Source organism: Macrobrachium nipponense, chromosome 39 (assembly GCF_015104395.2).
Source record: "Macrobrachium nipponense isolate FS-2020 chromosome 39, ASM1510439v2, whole genome shotgun sequence".
Lineage (NCBI taxonomy): Eukaryota > Metazoa > Arthropoda > Malacostraca > Decapoda > Palaemonidae > Macrobrachium > Macrobrachium nipponense.
The window spans coordinates 42,256,306-42,278,805 of record NC_061099.1 but is presented as its reverse complement, the minus strand read 5'-3'; the positions used below and the strand labels follow the sequence as shown (position 1 = coordinate 42,278,805).

General features: G+C 36.1%; 1 protein-coding gene across 1 annotated transcript in view; it reads right to left on the bottom strand.

The window, feature by feature from the left end:
* The window catches only part of LOC135210439 (glutamate receptor ionotropic, kainate glr-3-like), a 22,776-nt gene extending 886 nt beyond the window's left edge, over nucleotides 1-21,890 (bottom strand). The window contains exons 1-6 of the mRNA XM_064243336.1: nucleotides 21,703-21,890; nucleotides 19,403-19,493; nucleotides 18,465-18,756; nucleotides 17,828-18,048; nucleotides 17,171-17,348; nucleotides 16,453-16,552 (exon numbers count right to left, since the gene is read on the bottom strand). Of these exons, the coding sequence (XP_064099406.1) occupies nucleotides 16,453-16,552; nucleotides 17,171-17,348; nucleotides 17,828-18,048; nucleotides 18,465-18,756; nucleotides 19,403-19,493; nucleotides 21,703-21,890 (1,070 nt within the window). The remainder of the gene's footprint in view (nucleotides 1-16,452; nucleotides 16,553-17,170; nucleotides 17,349-17,827; nucleotides 18,049-18,464; nucleotides 18,757-19,402; nucleotides 19,494-21,702) is intronic.
* Nucleotides 21,891-22,500: the final 610 nt, after the last annotated feature.

Here is a 22,500-nt window from a genome sequence, read left to right as displayed (position 1 = left end):
TGGAACCGCGCCAGATTGCTAAAAATGTAAAAAAAAAAAGAAAAACTCTTCTCTTTTGCATATATGCGACAAGGTTCCATTAGCCGGACACGTGCACCGTTCGTGCAGTTCATTTGCATTTTGCAGTCAGCATTCATTATGCATTTACTTCATGGCCTATGTCTGCTGCCACAAGTCTGTCGTCTCTGTTTTATCCAGCTAAACAATGAAACTCGATATTGTGATATGGCGTCAAAAACATTTTCATTTATTTGAAACCCAAACATATTATTTTTACTTTCCAGTTTATTTGCTCTGCTGCAAAATGCAGTTTGGGTTGGTTTCAGTGACTCCATTACATATCAATAAAGAAAAACGTAGCGATAAGTTCAATACCGTTGTATGAATAGCAATCACTGATTCATCTCCTTTCTCTTTGAACGTGCCAAGTAATTAGTTATTTTATTGACAAAATTAAACCATTATTGGTACAAATTTGTCAACAAAAAGACATAGTACAAAATAAACAAAGTGGACAGTAATCTCTTCTATTCTTGCAGGTACGAGTACATGGCCCACAAAGAAAAAATACAACATCAAAATACAACTTCGCGCAAATCACATAAGCCCATAAGACAACAAAAAACGAAAAAAAAAGGAATTTACTACAAAGAAAAAAAAAAAGCGTAGTCACTTCACTATCCAGCATCAAGTCCCAACACGTATTGCTTGAAAAAAGGAAGAGTTCATTTGAAGATAAACATAAAAACAACGAGACAAAGCCGCACATTACTCATAAATACGAAGAACTTCATAAACATATGTACCCAAATCAACAATATTACCATTTTCATTTAATAAAGTACTCAGAGACTCGCAATTTAAGTTTGAATATTTATGCCTACATGGCATTGACAGAGGACAATTGGTCAGAACGTGTGACTCATCCTAAATAGAGCTATTATCACAAGTACACACTCTAAATTCTGGAGGAGTTCGGCTCCACCTACTTGTTTCTATATGGGAATATAATCAGACATATATTTAATATCAGTATATAATTTATGCATTACTCAGTTGGGATTCAGTTTGTTTCTGTAAGTCACATATTTCGTTGCTGAAGCTGGTCTATTTCTAATTGATGATATGATGTGGATCAATTTGTTCATTAAAGGCTAGGGAATCTTGAATAAATCTATACCCAGGGGTGTCTGCACCCCTACACATTGCATATGCAATATGAATAGGCTCTTCCTTATGAGGATCAGACAACTTAGACATTAGAAAACGTTTTCGTTTTGATGCCACGACGAATTGTGCTGGGGGTATCTCAGACTCGGCCAAACATAAATGTGTACAGGTATTTACTTTACACCTAGAAGACGTTTTACTAAATGATTATAATTACTTATTGGTTTTTGTAATGCATTTGTTAACCATGTTTCTGAACCATAAAACAAGGATGTAGTCGCTGCTGCTTCCAAAACTTTCTTCTTGAAATGGAATGGCATTTTAGTATTCGTGTTACAGAATATGGAGAACTTATTATTTAAGGTTGGTTGCCAATTTGGCTGATGTAGAGAGAGGCAAGTTTTTAACTTCCCCTCATCTGTGAATCAAGTTCCAAGGTAAAGATAATGGTCACAGTAATTGTTAGTTTGACCTTGAACTGTTATTGACAACTGATCACCTACACTTTTGTTTATCACGAAAAATTTGCTCTTTTTTTCATTTAGCTGCATGCTATATTCATTACAATAATTTCATCATAATAGCAAATATTTGAATACACATTACTCGCGAAGTGGCAACAATCACTGTGTCATCCATCAACAAAAGCACATGTAAATTACCCAAAAAACTGTCCACTGGTATTGCATCTTTTAACATCCTAACAATTTTATCCATATAAATGACAAACAGCAAACAACGAGTGGGAGCTCCCTGCCATACATCGACAGAGCTATCTATCACAGCATCACAGCTGTTCTTAAAACATTCTTAGTGCTACTGTACATCTCTTTCATTGAGGACAACATTCTTTTCCCACATCCTAGTTCTTTCAAATAACTTAAGTTTTCTTCTGGGAACTCGATCATAAGCGTTACTGAAATCTATAAACATGACATAAAGTTTTTTCTTCTCAAAATTAGCCAAATCGATTAACAATCCTAATGACAATATTTGTTAGACTATACATCCTCTTTTTTTCTGCGCTCCAGCTTGACACTGATCTATACTGCACCATCATCTCAGTCTATTCAATAGCAATATGTCATATATCTTACCTATCGTAACCATGATACTTATCCCTCTATAATTCCCACATGCCATTCTGTTTGCAGATTTAAAAAGTACAACAAGTTTACTGTATCCCCATCATGACAAGTCATTCAAGCTCAAAAACAAAGCATTAAACATGGCCAAGAAAAAAATTAGCCACAAGGCGGGCAGGCGAACAAACAATTCGGGCATAAGCGACAGTAGCTTTTATTCATATTCATGTCCTTTAGAGCCCCATCTAGTTCTTGTGGATGACGCACACGTATATTTACGTAATTGTTTCCTTGTACATAATAAGACGTAGGCCTAACAGTGCAATGAAGACCAAGAGGTTCATTGAATACTTACGTACACGTGTAAGTGTATTTGGAAACATATGATAATCCGTTTTGTGACCCATTTGGCTATTTCAAGCGTCCCTTGACTATAAGGAATATACACGTGCTGGGTGTCCATAAAGTAACAGTACTATTACAAGCATTTTTTGCTTGTAATGGTACTGTTCCAAGGTAAAGATAATGGTCACAGTAATTGTTAGTTTGACCTTGAACTGTTATTGACAACTGATCACCTACACTTTTGTTTATCACGAAAAATTTGCTCTTTTTTTTCATTTAGCTGCATGCTATATTCATTACAATAATTCATCATAATAGCAAATATTTGAATACACATTACTCGCGAAGTGGCAACAATCACTGTGTCATCCATCAACAAAAGCACATGTAAATTACCCAAAAAACTGTCCACTGGTATTGCATCTTTTAACATCCTAACAATTTTATCCATATAAATGACAAACAGCAAACAACGAGTGGGAGCTCCCTGCCATACATCGACAGAGCTATCTATCACAGCATCACAGCTGTTCTTAAAACATTCTTAGTGCTACTGTACATCTCTTTCATTGAGGACAACATTCTTTTCCCACATCCTAGTCTTTCAAATAACTTAAGTTTTCTTCTGGTGGGAACTCGATCATAAGCGTTACTGAAATCTATAAACATGACATAAAGTTTTTTCTTCTCAAAATTAGCCAAATCGATTAACAATCCTAATGACAATATTTGTTAGACTATACATCCCCTTTTTTTCTGCGCTCCAGCTTGACACTGATCTAGTATACTGCACCATCATTTCAGTCTATTCAATAGCAATATGTCATATATCTTACCTATCGTAACCATGATATTTATCCCTCTATAATTTCCACATGCCATTCTGTTTGCAGATTTAAAAAGTATAGCAAGTTTACTGTATCCCCATCATGACAAGTCAGTCACGCTCAAAAACAAAGCATTAAACATGGCCAAGAAAAACATCAGCCACAAGGCGGGCAGGCGAACAAACAATTCGGGCATAAGCCACAATAGCTTTTATTCATATTCATGTCCGTTAGAGCCCCATCTAGTTCTTGTGGATTACGCACACGTATATTTACGTAATTGTTTCCTTGTACATAATAAGACGTAGGCCTAACAGTGCAATGAAGACCAAAAGGTTCATTGAATACTTGCGTACACGTGTAAGTGTATTTGGAAACATATGATAATCCGTTTTGTGACCCATATGGCTATTTCAAGCGTCCCTTGACTATAAGGAATATACACGTGCTGGGTGTCCATAAAGTAACAGTACTATTACAAGCATTTTTTGCTTGTAATGGTACTGGGACTTTATGAACACCCTGTCTACTCTATACCTAACTATATACGAATATTATAAACATAATAGGATACCATTATGATAATCAGTATTTATAAGGATATTTATTCATTTATTTATATATATATATATATATATATATATATATATATATAGTAAGTGATTACATAATAAAAATATGGAATGTTATTCCATATATATAAAAAAACTAAAACTAAAGAGGTCACCAGATTGCTTGCAGGAATGTGATCAGACCAGAGATGTAAAGTATGTTAAGATGACGTATACAATAAAGTAGGCTAAGATGACATGCCGTCACCTGTAGTCATTCATTTGTTTTGAAAACATTAGTCCAAGCTCCCTGCTTGAGACAACTACCGCGACCTATAATTCAAACGGCCTACGTGATTTGTAACTATGTCATCTTTGTGTATGTTCGTATGTTCGAGCTACTGTCTGCTTCCTTTATGATTGTAACCGAGATGGTAGTCAGAACAGAATAGAGTTAGCCATCATCATTGGCAGACCTGTACATCTTTACCTAAGCTGCTTCATCATGTAGAGTAGAATTAGCCATCATCATTGGCAGAAGCGATCAAGCCATCGTCATTAGAAGACTTGTACAATCCTAATCTGATCTTCATCATGTAATCTTAGAGAATAGAACTATTTTTTATACTTCGTGTTTTCTACTAGAACCTCACATCATGAAGAAGATATCTTCGTGAGTTTAACACATCGTCGTCATAACGAAAGAAGATACTTACTTCGTTAGTTATCATGAAACCCCAAGACACTCCAATGAGTATGGAAGTGCATAACCAACCGACTTAGCGTAAGATTATCGCAAGTCTAACATTACCTCATAGGGCGCCTTATTATACAAGGCAACAGCCCTAATATTGGTGGCAGCATCTAAGAAGAACTCTTCAATGTCTTCCGAAGAATAACAAATAATGTATCATCAGAAGTCAATGACGACGAAAGCAACAGATTCTTCAAGCAACTTAGTATCATCGTTTAGTGAGCGACTTCAGAAAACAACAAGAACTCTTCAACGTCTTCCGAAGAATAATGAATAATGTATCATATCAGAAGTCAACGACGACGAAAGCAAGAGATTCTTCAAGCAACTTAGTATCATCGTTTAGTGAGCGATTTCAGCAGTGCATAACTTCATGAAACAAACCCGACGTGTCTTCTTCCTACGGCAACGCAAGCTTCGTCTCTCATTAGAATCATCCAATAAAACATCGTTTATTGAGCGTTTCTAGCACTTCAAGAAATAAACCGGACGCGTCTGCAGCATTGGATCTTCAAGGGCTCGAATCATCCAAACAACACGCATGGGGGAAACTCAAGCCAAAAAACCAGGTCATCCGCTAAACAGAGGAGGGCCAAGGGCACATCGTTATCGGAACACCGTGACTTCCCACAAAATCAAGCTAAGTACAATTTTTTTATTCATTTGGAGTAACTGAGTGTTTCCTTTACAGGTCGAATTTTCGTTATTCCTGTGGCTGAAGTTACGAGACATTCTTAATCTTACTTTTTTACAGAAATCATCTACATCATTGAGATTTCGCTACTGCAAGTTTTTATCTTTGAGTTTCTGTTTCCAGAAGTTCTCCTGAAATATCATAATCATATACTGTGATAATTTTATCATTTTGGGTGATTATTAATCCTTTACGTAACAAATCATATTAAACAGTAAATATGCGTTTACGCAGTGGACGTCTGTATTTATACAGATGCATGGATAGGGTCGTTGGGCACCGTAGTGAATAGAAAACACACAAAAACAAGTGGAACACCCGTACAAATCTGGATAAATTAGAGGTAACACTATTTCGGGTCAAACAATAAAAGCTCCTTTGCAAAGTCCCGATCGCAGTTTCAGCCTTTAGTTATGCGTAAAAAATCGAATCTCAATGACTGAACTTTAAAAAAATATGGCTGGATTGCAAGGAATAACATGTCTATAAACACTTTCATTAGGTTAACATACAACATTCATATAAACAAATCAACAAAATGTCTAAATGCGCTGACCTGGATCCCTCACTATTTCAAATTTTAGCAAAGAATGAAGTAAACCACAGCAAGTACACGATGACGCAGTAGAGATAACTTGTTTTAATAGTAATCGCTCAATTCGTTATAGTTCAAGTCATTCTTACGTTCGTTGCTTTATACGTAACCAACAACAGAATGCTAAAAACACACAATACGTTGCCGATGGTAATAAAGAGAAGAATCCTGATTATTATATAAAGAAATAGGTAAACAGTAGCCCTAAATATCAGAAACAATCAAATCGTGCTTAAGCAAACTTGGTTACTGTGTCATCTAGTCACACGGTCAGGGTCAGTCAGATCTGCCGAGTGTAGCAAGCAAAGCACATTCCACATAAGCGACTTCAGCGGAGAGGGAGAGCGATGTTGGAAAAATTAAAAAGGAATTTTCCTATGAATCACACGACTGTATCAAGTAATCAGAGCAGGTTCTCGTAATTTTTATACAATAAGTTATTATAAGTAGTGGTGGATTAAGCCCGACTGTACGCGCCGTAAAAATTAGAATATCTTGTTTTTATGCCTTTAGTCCACGTTATATCCTGTATTTACGGACTAACCGCCTGTTGTTCGAACTTCCCTATTGAGAAGTCCGGATAAGCGAGCACTTACAGATACCTCTATAGTCCTGCCAATTTAGGCGTGTTTATCAAAGGAAAATTCTATAAACCTTCAAACATATTAAAATCCGTTTTGAACAAAAAGAGACAGTTAATCAAATAATAACTTATATAGAGGAACCAATCATTCGTCTCATAAATCGTGATATTGTTCAACGACCCAACAGAATTCTCCCACAACCGCAGTCGCAGTGTGCACGCAAAATCTCGAGAAGCATGCACCCTCGAATGTCTTAGTGCTTGTAAAAAGACTATGCTGGGATCTGAAATTTTAATCCTTCCCGACACTCTGAAATATAATGATTTCCGCGAACAAAGCCCTATACACGGTTGACTCGCAGCAACAAGTTAACACAAAACCTATACATATCGTGGATACGGAAGTTATAAATATCGCATTTTTTTATTGTTGCTAATTTTTAATCACACCCAACCAGTCGTAGATGAATCTCTCTTATACTCTATCTAAAGTAATATTCGTAAAGTCATTCAAGCAGAGGTGATTCAGCAGAAATTCTTTTTCTTTTATCTGAATACCAGGATGTTTCTCCACTAGCGAGTGATCTCTGGGGGAATCGGATGTCATCAAACACAAAATACGGTCTAAGGACAAACATAAAGCTATATACGTACCTTCGTATAGACTCCCAATGAAATTTCAAAATAGAGATAAATGACGAAGTTGAAAAAATGTTAGTAATAGGAGTCGTTAGGAAATCAAATAGCCCATATAATTTTTCCCTCAAACGTTATGCCATAAAAGATCGGACTTGGCGTATCTGCGTAGATTTCTGTCACTTAAACAAGGAAACGATTCCCGATCGTTTTCCAGTGACATGTTAGGTCAGAATAAATTTTTCACCAGCTTGGACTTACTTAAAGGCTTTCACCAGATACCATTACCTAAGTGATTGTACCTCATACACCGCCTTCAGCACACTCAGGGACATTATCAATTTTTACGTATGCCTCCGGCTTACATTGCGCCCCAATTACAATATAGTGTTTGGAGACTTTTAGGGGATACCCAACATGCCTATTGGTTGGTCTTGTAATCTTTTCTAATACCTTAGAAGTACATTCACATAAACTAGAGCTAGTGCTATAGAGACTCAGAAAAATAATCTCAGAGTAAAATATCTAAATGTGAGTTTTTAAAAACCGAACATGTTTATCTAGGTTTTATGTGTCTAGTCAAGGTCTTAAAGTAGTCCATGGTATAAGGTGTCGGCTATTCATAACTTCCGGTACCTATTAACGTAAAAAGGGGATGCAGCACTTTTGCGCTGTAGTGGGTATTACAATCGTATGTAAATATGTAACTCTTCAATCATGACAGCTCCTTTAACAGAACTTACGAAGAAGGGCGTAGATTTATTATGGTCTGAAAAGCATCAACAGGGGTTCGATATCTTAAAAGCGGAATAATGCAGCTCACCTAACTTAAAAATCCCTGATTTAAATAAGGATTTTTTTTTCCATTGCAACAGACGCCTCAGACCAAGGGGTAAGAGGGTTACTACTTCAGCAATATGATAAACATTTCTTCCCTATAGCTTTTTATTCACGTAAACTAAAGCCCTCTGAAAGTAAATATCCAGTAATAGGCAAGGAAGGGCTAGGTATCGTTTTAAGTTCATAATCTACGGCTATCCTGTTAAAATCCTTACTGACCATAAGTCGCTTACCGAGTTTTTTAAAGGCTTTAATCGCAGTCCCAAAGGAACTCGTTGGCATATGATCATGCAGGTCTTTGGAGCCAAGATACGATATCTACCTGGGAAAGCAAATATCATAGCTGACGCATTATCCCGCAATCCTGCACCATACTGCAAAGAACCATTAATTTGGACTAAAAAATATAAAAGCATCCGTGCCTATTGTTAAAACTGTATCTAAACAAGAAAATTCATTAACCCAAGAGATCGCGAGCATTGAATATCTAGGTTGGAGTGCCGAACTGTTACAAACTGAACAAAACAAGGGTCAACAGAAGCTAAGCAAAACAATAAACACTTCGAACGGAAACAAGGTCAGGAGATAAGCAAAACAATAAACACTTCGAACGGAAATATTATATGTAGGTCCGTGACGAGGAAAACCCGAAGAACACAGCAGGTGACTAACGACCAGGTAGTAGTAATAATCTCTTTCATACCAATCGTCCTAAACTGGTTGCATTCCGTCATCCAGGGTTCTCTATTATGTCACAGAAAGCCAAATCACTGTTTTACTGGCCTACAATGCTTACAGATATAAAAAGCACATAACTAATTGTAACACGTGTCATGAAAACAAGGGATGCACTAAGACACCTGTCAGTTTAGGGGCCTATCCTGTGCCAAATCAATCCTTGAAAGAATATACGTAGAATTATTAACAGAATTACGAGTCTGACAGAGGAAATAAACACTTCTTAGTGTTAATAGTTCCCTTGACACGTTATATAGAATTAATAGCACTAAAAACAAACACCGCAATTGAGTGTGCTAGGAATATTTATGAGTGCTAAATCAGTAAACATGGAATTCAACACATGATAATCTCTGACTCGGGTGGTGTAAATCAATAATAATCTCCTTAACTCGTTGTGTGAATTCCTTTCCATTAAGAAAACCAATACTATATTTTATCACCCAGAGTCAATCGGTTTGGTAGAACAGATAAATAGGAAAGTGTCAAAGTCTTACGAGTTACAACACGTGATATTGGATCCGAACTGGATTATAGCGGTTCTCGCGGTTTTAAATACCTTTATCATTCATATCTTGTATCTATAGAAATGATACCGCAAGTAGCCTTATACGGTACGCCGCTAGGACACTTTTCCACATATTCAAGCCAACCATTAATTTATCAAATATAAAAAATAAATAAATAAATAAATAAATAAATAAAATAAATAAATAAATAAATAGATAAATAAAAAAATAAAATAAATATGGATACAAGTGGAGCCAATATAATACACTCCGTAAGAAGTCGGAAGGGTTACAAATTATAATAAAAAAGGAATCACAATAAAATCAATAAGCAAAATGTAACCATAGGTTAATAAAAATATCCAAATATATATGCGTAAAGATTTGAACGCTTTAGTTTAGTAGTCCATTCAGTATTCTAGGGATATTAATGACAAATAAGCTAAAATTTCAAACACATATCAAAACCTACTGACATATTGTCTGTCCCGGTGATTTATATTCGTAGTCAATGAAAAAAAATAAATAAATAAATAAATAAAATAAAATAAAATAAAAGAGATTTTGTAGTCAGGAAGTCTAGAAGTGAAAATGTATATCTATGCAAATAATCTTATACAGGGCAAATAGTATATATAAAATTTGTATGGAAACCCTTTTCATTAGTTTGAACAAGAAATATCTAATTTAACATAATTACATTTATTTACAATCACGCAGATTTCCAACATGAAACTAATATATTGTTCAATTTTGGCACTGTTTTTTTTCAGACATTCTTCTCTTGTGGGTGGAGTATTAAAACAAAAAATACCCAATTTATAATAAAGTCGTATTTATTACAGCAAGTAACGTAACTCTTAAGCTGGTGATGAGGTCATCAGTCTAGAAAGTGCATGGCGCGTTTGCCGAATCAGCATTGTTTCTTTTAACCTCAATAAACCGCTTGCAAGGCAGGTTGGCTGGAGAGAGGAATGCTTAGCCCGAACTTCTCATGGGCAAGGCAGACGTTAGGTACAAGTGTCTATCCGTATGTGCAATGCAACTTTAGTTAAGGAATTGTAATCGTTTAAAATTAATGAACAAAATAAGCAAACAGAATTTCTATAACATCAAAATGAACTAATTTTTTCTGAACCTCATGGACAATTAGAGTCAATAATTCAGCTTATGACATTGGTAAACGGACATTTAGAAGTATCAAGTCATGGATATGAAATATTTACTTGCAACATTAGTCTATTACAATTCAAGTAAATCACATTCATGGGAAAATGTCACATTTTCTTGAAAAACCCAAAGTTTATATAGAAATTAGTTACATAGTGGGTTCTTTCATAGCATCTCCTGCCTAAAAATTAACCTCAGAGGATGCGCGCGAGAAAATTGAATATGAAACTTTTGTTAGGGGCACATAGGATCGGATTTTATCACAGCTTAATTTCAGTTAGCATAGAGAAATACAGAATCATGATTAATATTCTCTTTGACTCTTATGTTGCCTGGCAATCTTACAAATAGCTCCGTTTTCTACTTCTTTGTCTAGTAACTTACTACCAGTAATATCGAATTTTCTTTGGGATTCGTATTGATATCTGTTTATTTTTTATAATTATGGATATTTTTACAGTCATCAGAGACCTGGATAGGTTCACTTATTGTTATAATGCCATGGATAAAAAAGTTTGTACAGCTGACTCTTTTGAATTCCATAAAATATCAGCGAATTCATGTGGGTTAAGTCTGGTTCTTAATGGCTTTCTCCCTCCCATATTTGGATGTTGTCTGAATTTACTTTGCCCTTGTGACAAGTATAATTTCACTTGCAGGCTGATTAATGGAAGCTGGTTACAGTATCCTGCAGTACGAGAGTTTCACATTGCAACTTCAAAAACCCGTTCGTCGCTGCGGACGACTGCAGTGAAGTATCAACCACCTACAATGTGAAAGGGAATAAGCACCATCATAAGTGAACAAGCTATTTTGTAGACTTCTTGGACCGACACCCGTATCCCGTTGTTAATCTCGTTTTTAATGCGGAATGCTCCAGCGGCTGTCGGAAATCGACTACAAAAGGGACTTACTTCCAACAATTATGACCAGAAGGATATTCAACTCTACGTTGCTGGCGAAGGACTCGTACTGGGGATGATTTTATTCATCGCGAACATATTCATGTGGCTTAGGATGCAGAGAACAAGTATGAGGCCAAAATAGAACGTTGGACCCTGCTCAAGCAATTTTCCCCTTGTTTTAACCATTTGGAATTGGCCATTTCATTTGGCTATAGGTGGTTGTCTGGAACTGTGTAATGGACGAAAAGTTGTTCGAAACGCTAGAATGTGCAGTGGGTATCACCTCGGTCATGTATCTCATATATAAAGTATCAGTAAAGAATCAGTATATGAATCAATATATATCTTATTTGAAGAATATAGAAGTTAATCAAAGAATCGAAATATATCTGTGCGTGTACGCACTAGGAATCTATTTAAAGTGCACCTAGATTAATCACTTAGATTAGTCGTTTATGTGAATCAGTTGTATAAAGTGCACATATATTGATCATAATTATATGAATCCATATACATATGTATAAATAAATCAGGTAGTCTATAATCAATCTGTTACCTTTTATCTTACCAATAACTGCAGTTATATAAAAGTCAGCTTAAAAAATTAATCATTTTTATCACTTCATATATGAATTTTTATCAGTTAAAATATGATTTTTATCATGTTAATCTCTATTGTATGCAATTATCAGAGTACATTAGTATTTTCTGTAGCATATGTATCTTAATGAGATGAAGTGAAAAACTGTATCAGTATATATCACGTGATCACTATTATTTACGAATATCATCATATGCATATTGTGTCTTATATCTTATTACTTGAATATGTATTTGTGTACACCATGAATTTTTTTTACTTATAAGTATTTTTTATATATCTATATATATTCACATAGTGTCTGTATCACACTCCTATAAGTCAAATGCAAGTCAAGCTTGAGTAATATTCAGTGGTTGGTTTTGTAGCTGACCGAGCTTTTATGTAAGTGATTACATAATAAAAATATGGAATGTTATTCCATATATATAAAAAACTAAAACTAAAGAGGTCAACCAGATTGCTTGCAGGAATGTGATCAGACCAGAGACGATAAAGTATGTTAAGATGACGTATAAATTAAAGTAGGCTAAGATGACATCCCGTCACCTGTAGTCATTCATTTGTTTTGAAAACATTAGTCCAAGCTTCCTGCTTGAGACAACTACCGCGACCTATAATTCAAACGGCCTACGTGATTTGTAACTATGTCATCTTTGTGTATGTTCGTATGTTCGAGCTACTGTCTGCTTCCTTTATGATTGTAACCGAGATGGTAGTCAGAACAGAATAGAGTTAGCCATCATCATTGGCAGACCTGTACATCTTTACCTAAGCTTCATCATGTAGAGTAGAATTAGCCATCATCATTGGCAGAAGCGATCAAGCCATCGTCATTAGAAGACCTGTACAATCCTAATCTGATCTTCATCATGTAATCTCAGAGAATAGAACTATTTTTTATACTTCGTGTTTTCTACTAGAACCTCACATCATGAAGAAGATATCGTCATGAGTTTACCACATCGTCGTCATAGCGAAAGAAGATACTTACTTCGTTAGTTATCATGAAACCCCAAGACACTCCAATGAGTATGGAAGTGCATAACCAACCGACTTAGCTTAAGATTATCGCAAGTCTAACATTACCTCATAGGGCGCCTTATTATACAAGGCAACAGCCTTAATTTAATATATATATATATATATATATATATATATATATATATTAATATAAATGGATAAATATCCTTATAAATACTGATTATCATATATATATGTGTGTGTGTGTGAGTGTGTGTGTGTGTGTGTATCCTTAAGGATACTGATTATCATAATGCTATCCAAAATTACGCTGTACAGAAAACTGGATTGCTTCGGCACATTTTTTACTTGTTTTTATTGCACTTCCTTCTCGGGTAATTCCTAGTGTATCAATCTTTTGGCTTACTCTGGGAGTAAGCCTACAAAATACTGTTTTGTTGTTGCTGGTGTTTTTCATGTTGATGGGGGTTAGGAAAGGTTTATGGAAACCCTAAAACGGTCTGAAAAGGATGTTTCGCGTTGAGTTAAAGATACAGGAATTTTAGGATAAGATATTTATAATTTATTTATTAGAATGAAAATGTAAAAAATGAATAATGTGCATGATAAAAAAGTACAGCACAATTATTTCTCATAAAAGATACCTCAGTTATTTTAATCTAAGTTGGGGAAACAACGCGCTCGCTATTTGACTAGATAAGCTGGAGGTCTGATCACGCCTTGTTTCTGGAAACAAGCTCTTAATCCGTGGTTGGATTTTATATATTTATTTATTAGAAATGTATTTATTTGCTTGTTTTACTTTTTAGTTTATGAAAGTATTTATTTTGGGAATTATTCCCCCCTACTTCGCCGTCACAGGCTTTTTCTTAACCCTTAAATTATTTATTTTGGGAATTATTTCACCGACCCCCCTCCCCCCGGGGCTATTTCTTAATCCTTAATCAGTCGAGCAAAGTGAATCCTTGTCATCGCCGTGTGTCTATGAAAACTTTAACCTTTCCTTGTTTTCTGCAATTTTTTAAAAAATTTGTTAATCAATTTTCTTCGTGATTAGAAACCATGACTATTTTATTGTTCGTGTGGAATGATCAAAGTGGCTAAAATACATTGAATCCTTATTTCTAGGTATTGGAAAACACGATCTTGTTTAATATCCATTTTTGCCTGTGTCATTATATACTCTTGACAATGAGGTGACAGATAGCGAGAGAATATTAGCCATTCAGTACACGTGGCTGTATTTAGTGCATAAGGACCATCTCCTGTCACCTACACTTGAAAATTCACTCACGAAGTGGTTTGGAAGTCACGCAAAGCCGCTGGTCCCGTTGCTGAATAACCACTGGTTCCATGCAACGTAAAAAAACACCATAAAACAAACAAACAAACAAACCTCCACTTGGATGAATGGAAGGAAATGCTAGATTTGTTTAGTGGATTAATTGGACATTTTATTCCAGGAATGTTAGTAACGGAATTTCAATATTTTCATGTGTAATTCTATATTCTACCAGGGAGGGTTGTCAAATAAATATATTGATGGAGTTCTCTGAATGACACACAAAAAAAATTCGGAATAACACTTGTTCGAAACACACACACACACACACACACACACACTCTTACAAAGTTATTTTCATTTTGCGTAATTCCTGTGTTTGTGTGTGGCGGGTGGGGGGGGGGGGGGGGGGGGGGGGAAGGTGGAAGGTGCAAAGTTCACCAAAGTTGACCATGGGCTGAGCAACGTGGAGTCTGAATGGTTTATCACCAGTAGATCAGTAAGGGATTTATATATATATATATATATATATATTATATATATATATATATATATATATATATATATATATATATATATGTATGTATATATATATTATATATATATATATATATATATATATATATATCTTTCTCTTTGTTTTGAGAAACTGCTCTTGTCAGCTGATAATAAATGATAAGGCTTACATATCATTTACTGCATTCTTTTCAACTCATAATCTCATAAAATAAAAGTTTCTTTTCTCTGTTCTCGCGAAAATAGTTAGTAACAAAAACATTAATGTTATTGGGCAAACAATAGTAATGTTATAGTAATTATTCTACTTTATGTTAAAGGATGTAGTACGCCTACAGTCAAGTAGTTTATAGCACTTGCAACCTGTTATATATATAATAATATATATATATATATATATATATAATATATATATATATATGAATAATTATCACATCACCGTGATTCCTATAAATTCGAGCTACAAATGTCCTTTAATATCTAATTCGCTCTACCTCGGAATTAATATATTTTCATATATATAAACGAAGGGGAATTTTTAGTTGATAATAATTTCGTCCTCTCGTGGGTTCGAACCACCGCCCAGCAGACAAAGAAGAAATCAGGACTTCAGTGAAGTTATCGATTCGGCTAACAAGTAGAGTGAATTAGAGATTAAAGGACATATATATATATATATATATATATATATATATATATATATATATATATATGTATGTATATATGTATATATATATATATATATATATATATATATATATATATATACTTTGTATAATTACAGAAGGTATATTCCATAAGTCCTATTTGGAACAAAATGCTAGTATCATGCCTTCCATCGTCTTAAAATTGAATAATAACAAACAGTGTTTGATACATTTTAATGCTCTCCAATTACAAATCAGTTTTACAATGCAGTACCAGCGCCACAGTTGCGTAGTCGGTATGGTGTTGGCATGCCACCTCATTGGCCGCGAGTTCAATTTGGAGCATTCCACTGAGGGGTGAGAGATGTGTATTTCTGGTGATAGAAGTTCACTCTCGGCGTGGTTCGGAAGTCACGTCAAGCCGTTGGTCCCGTTGCTGAATAACCACTGGTTCCATGCAACGTAAAAACACCATACAAACAAACAAAACAAACAAATAATGTCCAGATAATAAAACTTCATAATTACCTATTTATTCTTGAAGACCATATATCCGACACCCAGTTCCATGAAGAAAGTTAACGAGCTTAATATATATCCAGCTCCCAGAATAACCAGGATTCCCTGAAAGAAATTAAAAAGAAACGTTCGCTGTAATTGTGCTATTGATAGGGCGTAACTGTTGCTTAGGATTGTTGATAGCTGTTGATAAGCCAATCACAGGGCGGGAAACCCTCAGTCTGTCGAGAGAGTTCACATAGGCAGGATGTATGTTCCACCTCTCCTGATTGATATGTCTTTCAAAAGTATCCCTCAGGAGAGGTGGAACATACTTCCTGCCTATGTGAATTCTCTCGAGAGAATGAGAGCTTCCAGCTCTATGATTGGCTTATCAGCAGCCAATCAGGAGCGTCGTCAGGGACTGGCCTAGACATCAAATGCACGGTTGATGTGAATCTGCTATAGTTTGTTATATTGTTTATATACAGTGCTAATAATATTTTGCTTCAGATCAACTACCTTTTATTAAGAGCTGGGATGAGGGGACTGAATTTCTGGGTACCCATAGCACTCATGAGGGGGAAGAACCGTTCCTTGGAGAGGCAGAACAAGCAAGTCCCTGAAAAGTGAAGAATGGAAATACTTTGAGAGGCAGAACAAGCAGATCCCTATAAAGTGAAGAATGGAAATACTAATAAGCAGGTCCCTGAAAAGTGAACAATGGAAATAATACCGAGAAGTAACGTTCAACGATAGGAACAAAGTCAGCAAAGGATTACAAAATAGTATTAATTCAAAATGGACATATTCCACAAAAGGAAAGAAAAAAACCACACATTTTACGCAAGAAACAAAGGGTGATTGCAAAGCTTTTCATATATACAAAATGATCAAAAATTGGCCTATGAGATAGGTGTTACCATAGAGAATAAATAAGTAGAAGAATGTAGCAATACCGTTATGTTGCCTACATTAACAGCCGCTTTAACTAAAACCGTCAACAATTCCGTTTATGTTGCTCTTAACCTGATATCCTAATGCAACAATCATAGAAATGTACGATACTTACATTTGACTACGATCAAATATGCTATTGACAAGAAATACGATGGCAAAAAGTTTGCTAACCCAAACAAAAAAAAACTGTATTTCATCAAGGCTCAGAAATACTTTAACGACACTTCACTTTAAATTACATTTCAGCCATTTACACTTAAATCACCCATTTGCCACTCACCCGTCTCCGAGTAATGACGAGTCAATATGATCTCGAGAGCGAGCCCCTCCCACATCATGACGTGATCCCCACGGGACACTTTGGTGATGACTTTGTCCTCGAAATTGGTAAATTCCAAGTAGGAAATCTTGCTCTTCTCCGCATTTGCCAGCTCTTTGAAGTCTCCCGTTTCAATGCTCTGTCGAGACAATGGCAGCAAAGGAGGCTGACGAAGAGCATTTTGTATACAAACATCAATGCGAAATTATACCTTGTAGTCAGGATATGTAACATGCTTACTTAACCTACGGTGATTTCTCACTCAATTCAGTGAGTTGAGCTGAATATAGAACTTAGGCCATAGGCCAAGCACTGGGACCTATGACGTCATTCAGCGCTGAAAGGGAAATTGACAGTATAAAAGGTTTGAAAGGAGTAACAGGAGGAAAACCTCAAAGCAGTTGCACTGTGAATCAAGTGTTAGGAGAGGGTGTAAAGTAAGATGGAAGAAAGAGAATATGAAAGGAGATACAGCAAAAGGAACGAAAGTGGTTGCAGCTAGGAGCCGAGGGCACGCTGCGACGAACTAATGCCTACAGTGTACCGCATGAGGTCCACTGATGGCGCTACCCTCCTACGGGGTCCATTCAGTGAGAGAGAAAATGAATAAATGCTCACGTATAAGATCTGCTGATATGAACCTCCCGACATCCACAGAACCGTGATTCGAGGGTCATCCAACACAGCTCGAACTCTGTGGTACGGCTGCGGTACGTAACGGACGATCAGAAGAGACCTCAGATTCCCAGCGTAACTTTCCATCACGACCACCAGTGCTATCATCCACGCTGCTGCCAGGATGCTTCTGGCTACGTCTTTGACGGATTTATCTTCCAGATCTAAAATGGTTCAAGTTAGTCTGAAGCTTCGTGCAGATAGCATCACTTTTAGATGCTGCAAATACGTTTAAAAGCTAGTTTACTTTATTATCATGACTGTCACAGCCAACGTGGTTCGGAAGTCACGTCAAGTCGTTGGTCCCGTTGCTGAATAACCACTGGTTCCATGCAACGTAAAAACAACATACAAACAAACAAATAATGCCTGTCATAGCTTTCCTGACAAAAAATACCAGAACCAAAATGGCAGCACTGAAGAATGATTAAAGCTTTTGCACTGTTGGATTGATTTTAAAAAATGACCTTTGAACCTAGCTGATGATCACTTATTTGTTAAAATGGTTCTAATGTGTCATTTTTATTGTATTCAGCCATGTGCATGCACTACATAAGGGGAAAAAATGGGAAAGTCTAACCTTGGATTAGGAAAATTCTTACGTAATTTCTTAAAGAAAACTCTGAAGGCCACTCATATTTCTGCATAAATGAAGAAATAGTAAAAGAGACGGCCATGACCAGTCCCAGAGAAGACAGAAGACAGAGCCATACGCCTGGCGTGAGGGGCATCAGGAATCCCCAAGGATTGATTTCGGTCTTGCCCTTCCGAGCCAGAATCCTGCCGTAGTCGATCATGAGCGTTGCCGTGTAGTCCAGGACTTGGGCTCTAGTGTACAGGACGCTGAATGGAACGAATGCCAAGTCTACTTCCTGGAAAGGATTTAAGATTTTGCAAGGAGTCGGTTCTTTCTATTTTTTCAGTACTGACTGTGATTTTTATCCAGTCAGTTGAAGAGGACTGTCGTCCAAGCAGTCGAAAGCTCTAATTTTTAATAATTTATGTATTTCGATAAATGCAGCTTTACTCATCTTACTATAATGGGCGTTACGGACACTATAATGGGCGTTATGTCTGTCCGTCCGTCTGTCATTCAATCACGGCCAGACAGCTGGTCCGATGGGCATGAAACTTGGCACGGTTATAGTAAGGACCCCTAAGATGGTTTATAATGGGGTTTCATCCTACCCTCCCCCCACCCCTACCTCCCCTAATTTGCTAGTATATATGATTGTGGATTTTTCTTATTAATTCTTTCAAAGTAGACTTGAATCAACAACAGCAAATTTCAAGATACAAGAGTTTATTAATCCCATTTTTAATAATTTTTGTATTTTGATAAACGCAGCATTACTCACACATAGAATTGTGGATTTTTACTTATTAATTCTTTCAAAGTAGATTTGATTGAACAACGGCAAATTTCAAGATACAAGACTTGATTAAGAGGTATTTATACGGTGTTTGATAGCAGGCTGCCCAAGAATAACTGCCCTCAGCGAAGAAACTAATACTTACCTTTCGCTTAAGCATCCCCACCATGCCATTCCACGTTCCATTGGGGTATCTGTACCCCCAAGCGCCATCTGGTGGTCGGGTCACTGTGTACCTTAAGGGTAAGGGTATGATACGTATTAGTTTCATAAAAATACATTTCAATCTATTTTCTAATCGTCTGTCTGCAGCAAGGTTTCTCATCCTGGATACGTTTGAAAGACTTTAGCCTGAATTACCTCCAGGATTATGTAATTAAAATCTATATTCCAATATATGAAGATGTATTGCCCCAGAAAAACATAATTTACTTCTAGTGAATAATATATTTACTGACCAATATCGAATGTAATTTAAAAATAATTATCAAAATGAGGTCGCTACACTGCTAACATGCAAAAAATCCTTAAATCACTAGATAAAATATGAGAGATGATGACTCCTTTTTTCTATGCATTGAAAGGAGATAAACATTCATTTGGGGCGCTATGTGCAATGGTACTGGGACTTTATGGACACCCTGTACGCTGTCGGAAATTTAATCCCTCAATTTTGTAAACTTACACCCTGGCCAAACAATGTGACCATTGCTAGACAACCTTTTGCATATAAAGTATCCTATATTATTAGTCCTGTTACATAGAAGCTCTAGTAAACTAAACCCATGAACGCAAAAGACACTTCATTACGGCTCTGTAATTACCAGACAAGCAGAAGGTTTTAAGTCCCAGTGAATATTCTACTCATTATCACAAGTTAAGCAATGATGTTCGAAGTCTAAGAAATGATAGGTTGTTAGTTCTCAAATCTTTCATATATATAATATATAATTATATATATATATATATATATATATATATATATATGTATATATATATATATATATATTATATATATACATATATATATATATATATATATATGATATATATAGTATATATATATCTATATACATAATGGCACCTACGTGAAGTTCATCCTCGAAATAAGAATGTTGAAGAGCTCGACAACCGGACCATAAAATGGGTTGTGTGAATGTTTATCGCCAGTCCTCGACTTCTTCTTTAGCATTATGTGTGGAGCGTATATCTCTGCCGTGGTTTTTAAGTGTCCTCCGTCTATTAGTCTGAAAGAATATGGATTTCGAACGTTAAATTGATGTATCATAACGTACCATACCGATTTCAAAGATATCGTAAATGAATAACATAAGGTCCAGACATGAGTTGGACAGTTTCCAAAGATTTAAGCCCAGTTACTTTAGACAAATAGTGTTAGCTGAGATTTTCATATGTATTCGTGAATTACATTTGGTTTTATGCCTCTGATACCAGACTCATTCATTTATTGAAATAACAGTAGTTATTGTTATTTTTGGATACCCGGGATATACTCCTGAAACAGTAATTGGTTTTGTTTTCCACGATACCAAGCAAGCTCCTCAGTGGCGTGATCGGTATGGTCTTGGCCTGCCACCTCGGTGGCCGCGAATTCTATTCTCGGGCATTCCACTGGGGGGTGTTAAGAGATGTGTATTTCTGGTGATAGAAGTTCACTCTCGACGTGGTTCGGAAGTCACGTAAAGCAGTTGGTCCCGTTGCTGAACAACCACTGGTTCCATGCAACGTAAAAACACCATACAAACTAGCAAACGTGACACCAGGAGAAGTGATTTAAAACAACATTCGTGCATGAATTCTTAAACATCAGTTCAAACGCTCTTCATTTCATGCTTACCGATATTTTAGTTTGTATTGGTTAAAAAATGTACACATTTCAAAATTTAATCCTTTTAGGCAACTGCATGTTCTTGTTCCATTTGAATTACTTCGCAAAGAGTGCTAAATAGAAAATAATTTCACAGCGTTATCCTGAATTGACTCGAGTTTTCCAGATATCTCTTCCTTTTGTCATTTTGAGAACGAAGTTGCGTGACTTGGCGAAGCACCTCGTTTGTGTCAGTAAGTAAGCTATTTACATTCCAGTGAGTTCTGGGTTACAAATTATCTTTTTATTAATTTTTTTATCGTGTCTTGTGTCACTTTGTTGTGATATTTTATAATTATTTTATTATTCTTGTTTTTGTTATGTATATGAATTGTATTATTATCCATTTAGTTTGTTTTCCTCCTCCCCGGTGGTTTGTCTGTTTGGTAATTGCCACTAATGACCATTCTGTCTTTTCATATATTTGTGAGTGAGTGGTGCTGTCACCGTGGCTGTGTCGGAGGAGTCAGTTGATCTCTGAGCCTTATTACTCCTGGTCACTGCTGGATTTGATACATAACGCCTGCTTGGACGTACTTTCACTCTTGAAAGATTACTCTTCATCCTGCTTCACCCTCGGCTCAGTAAATGTCGAGGGGCTCTCGCTTTGCCAAGGTATAGGTGACTGATATTTGTTGGGGTATCCAAGCGATCTTTGACTTGTTTCTTTCGGACGTCCCGGGTTTCCTGGAGGATCATCCTCGTGGACGTAGGATCGCTGCTTATGGGCCCGGTCGAGTACCATATGTACATTCATCACTTCGCCCCTTCAGTTTTGTCTCTGGACGCAGAGACATATAAATATTTATAAAGATCACGGTTATAACTCCAATGTTACGGAGGACAGAAACTCATATGTAATTAAGGAGATCACGGCAATAGCTCCAGTGTTTCAGAGGAGGGAAACCACCGTTAGGTTATTTAGCTTGTGATTGTTAGGTTATTCTTACTTTCCGAATACCTTCTCCTGTCTGAACCCCCTTCCCCTTTTGGATGTATCTTTGCCTTACTATCTTCATTGGGTAAGTGTGTTGTTTTATAAATATTTCAGGGTGATTGATTTTCATTAATATATGTACTGTGAGGTTCAGGAATAACTTCTGTCTTTATGTTTTGTATTAAATTTAAGTGTTTTTGTGGTGTTTCGTTTTCCCCCATGAATTAATTTTTGCACTCTTGATATCATTTGAGAGCTATTCCACTGATTGTGGACTTAGCTTGTGGTTGTGAACAGAGTTTGGTAAGAAAGGAATCTAATTTTTAGTAACGGCAGAAAAGGATCGTTACACTTGTCATAAACAAATGCCCTGTGTCTTCTGGAAAATCATGACATTTTTACGACTCTAGACACCTGT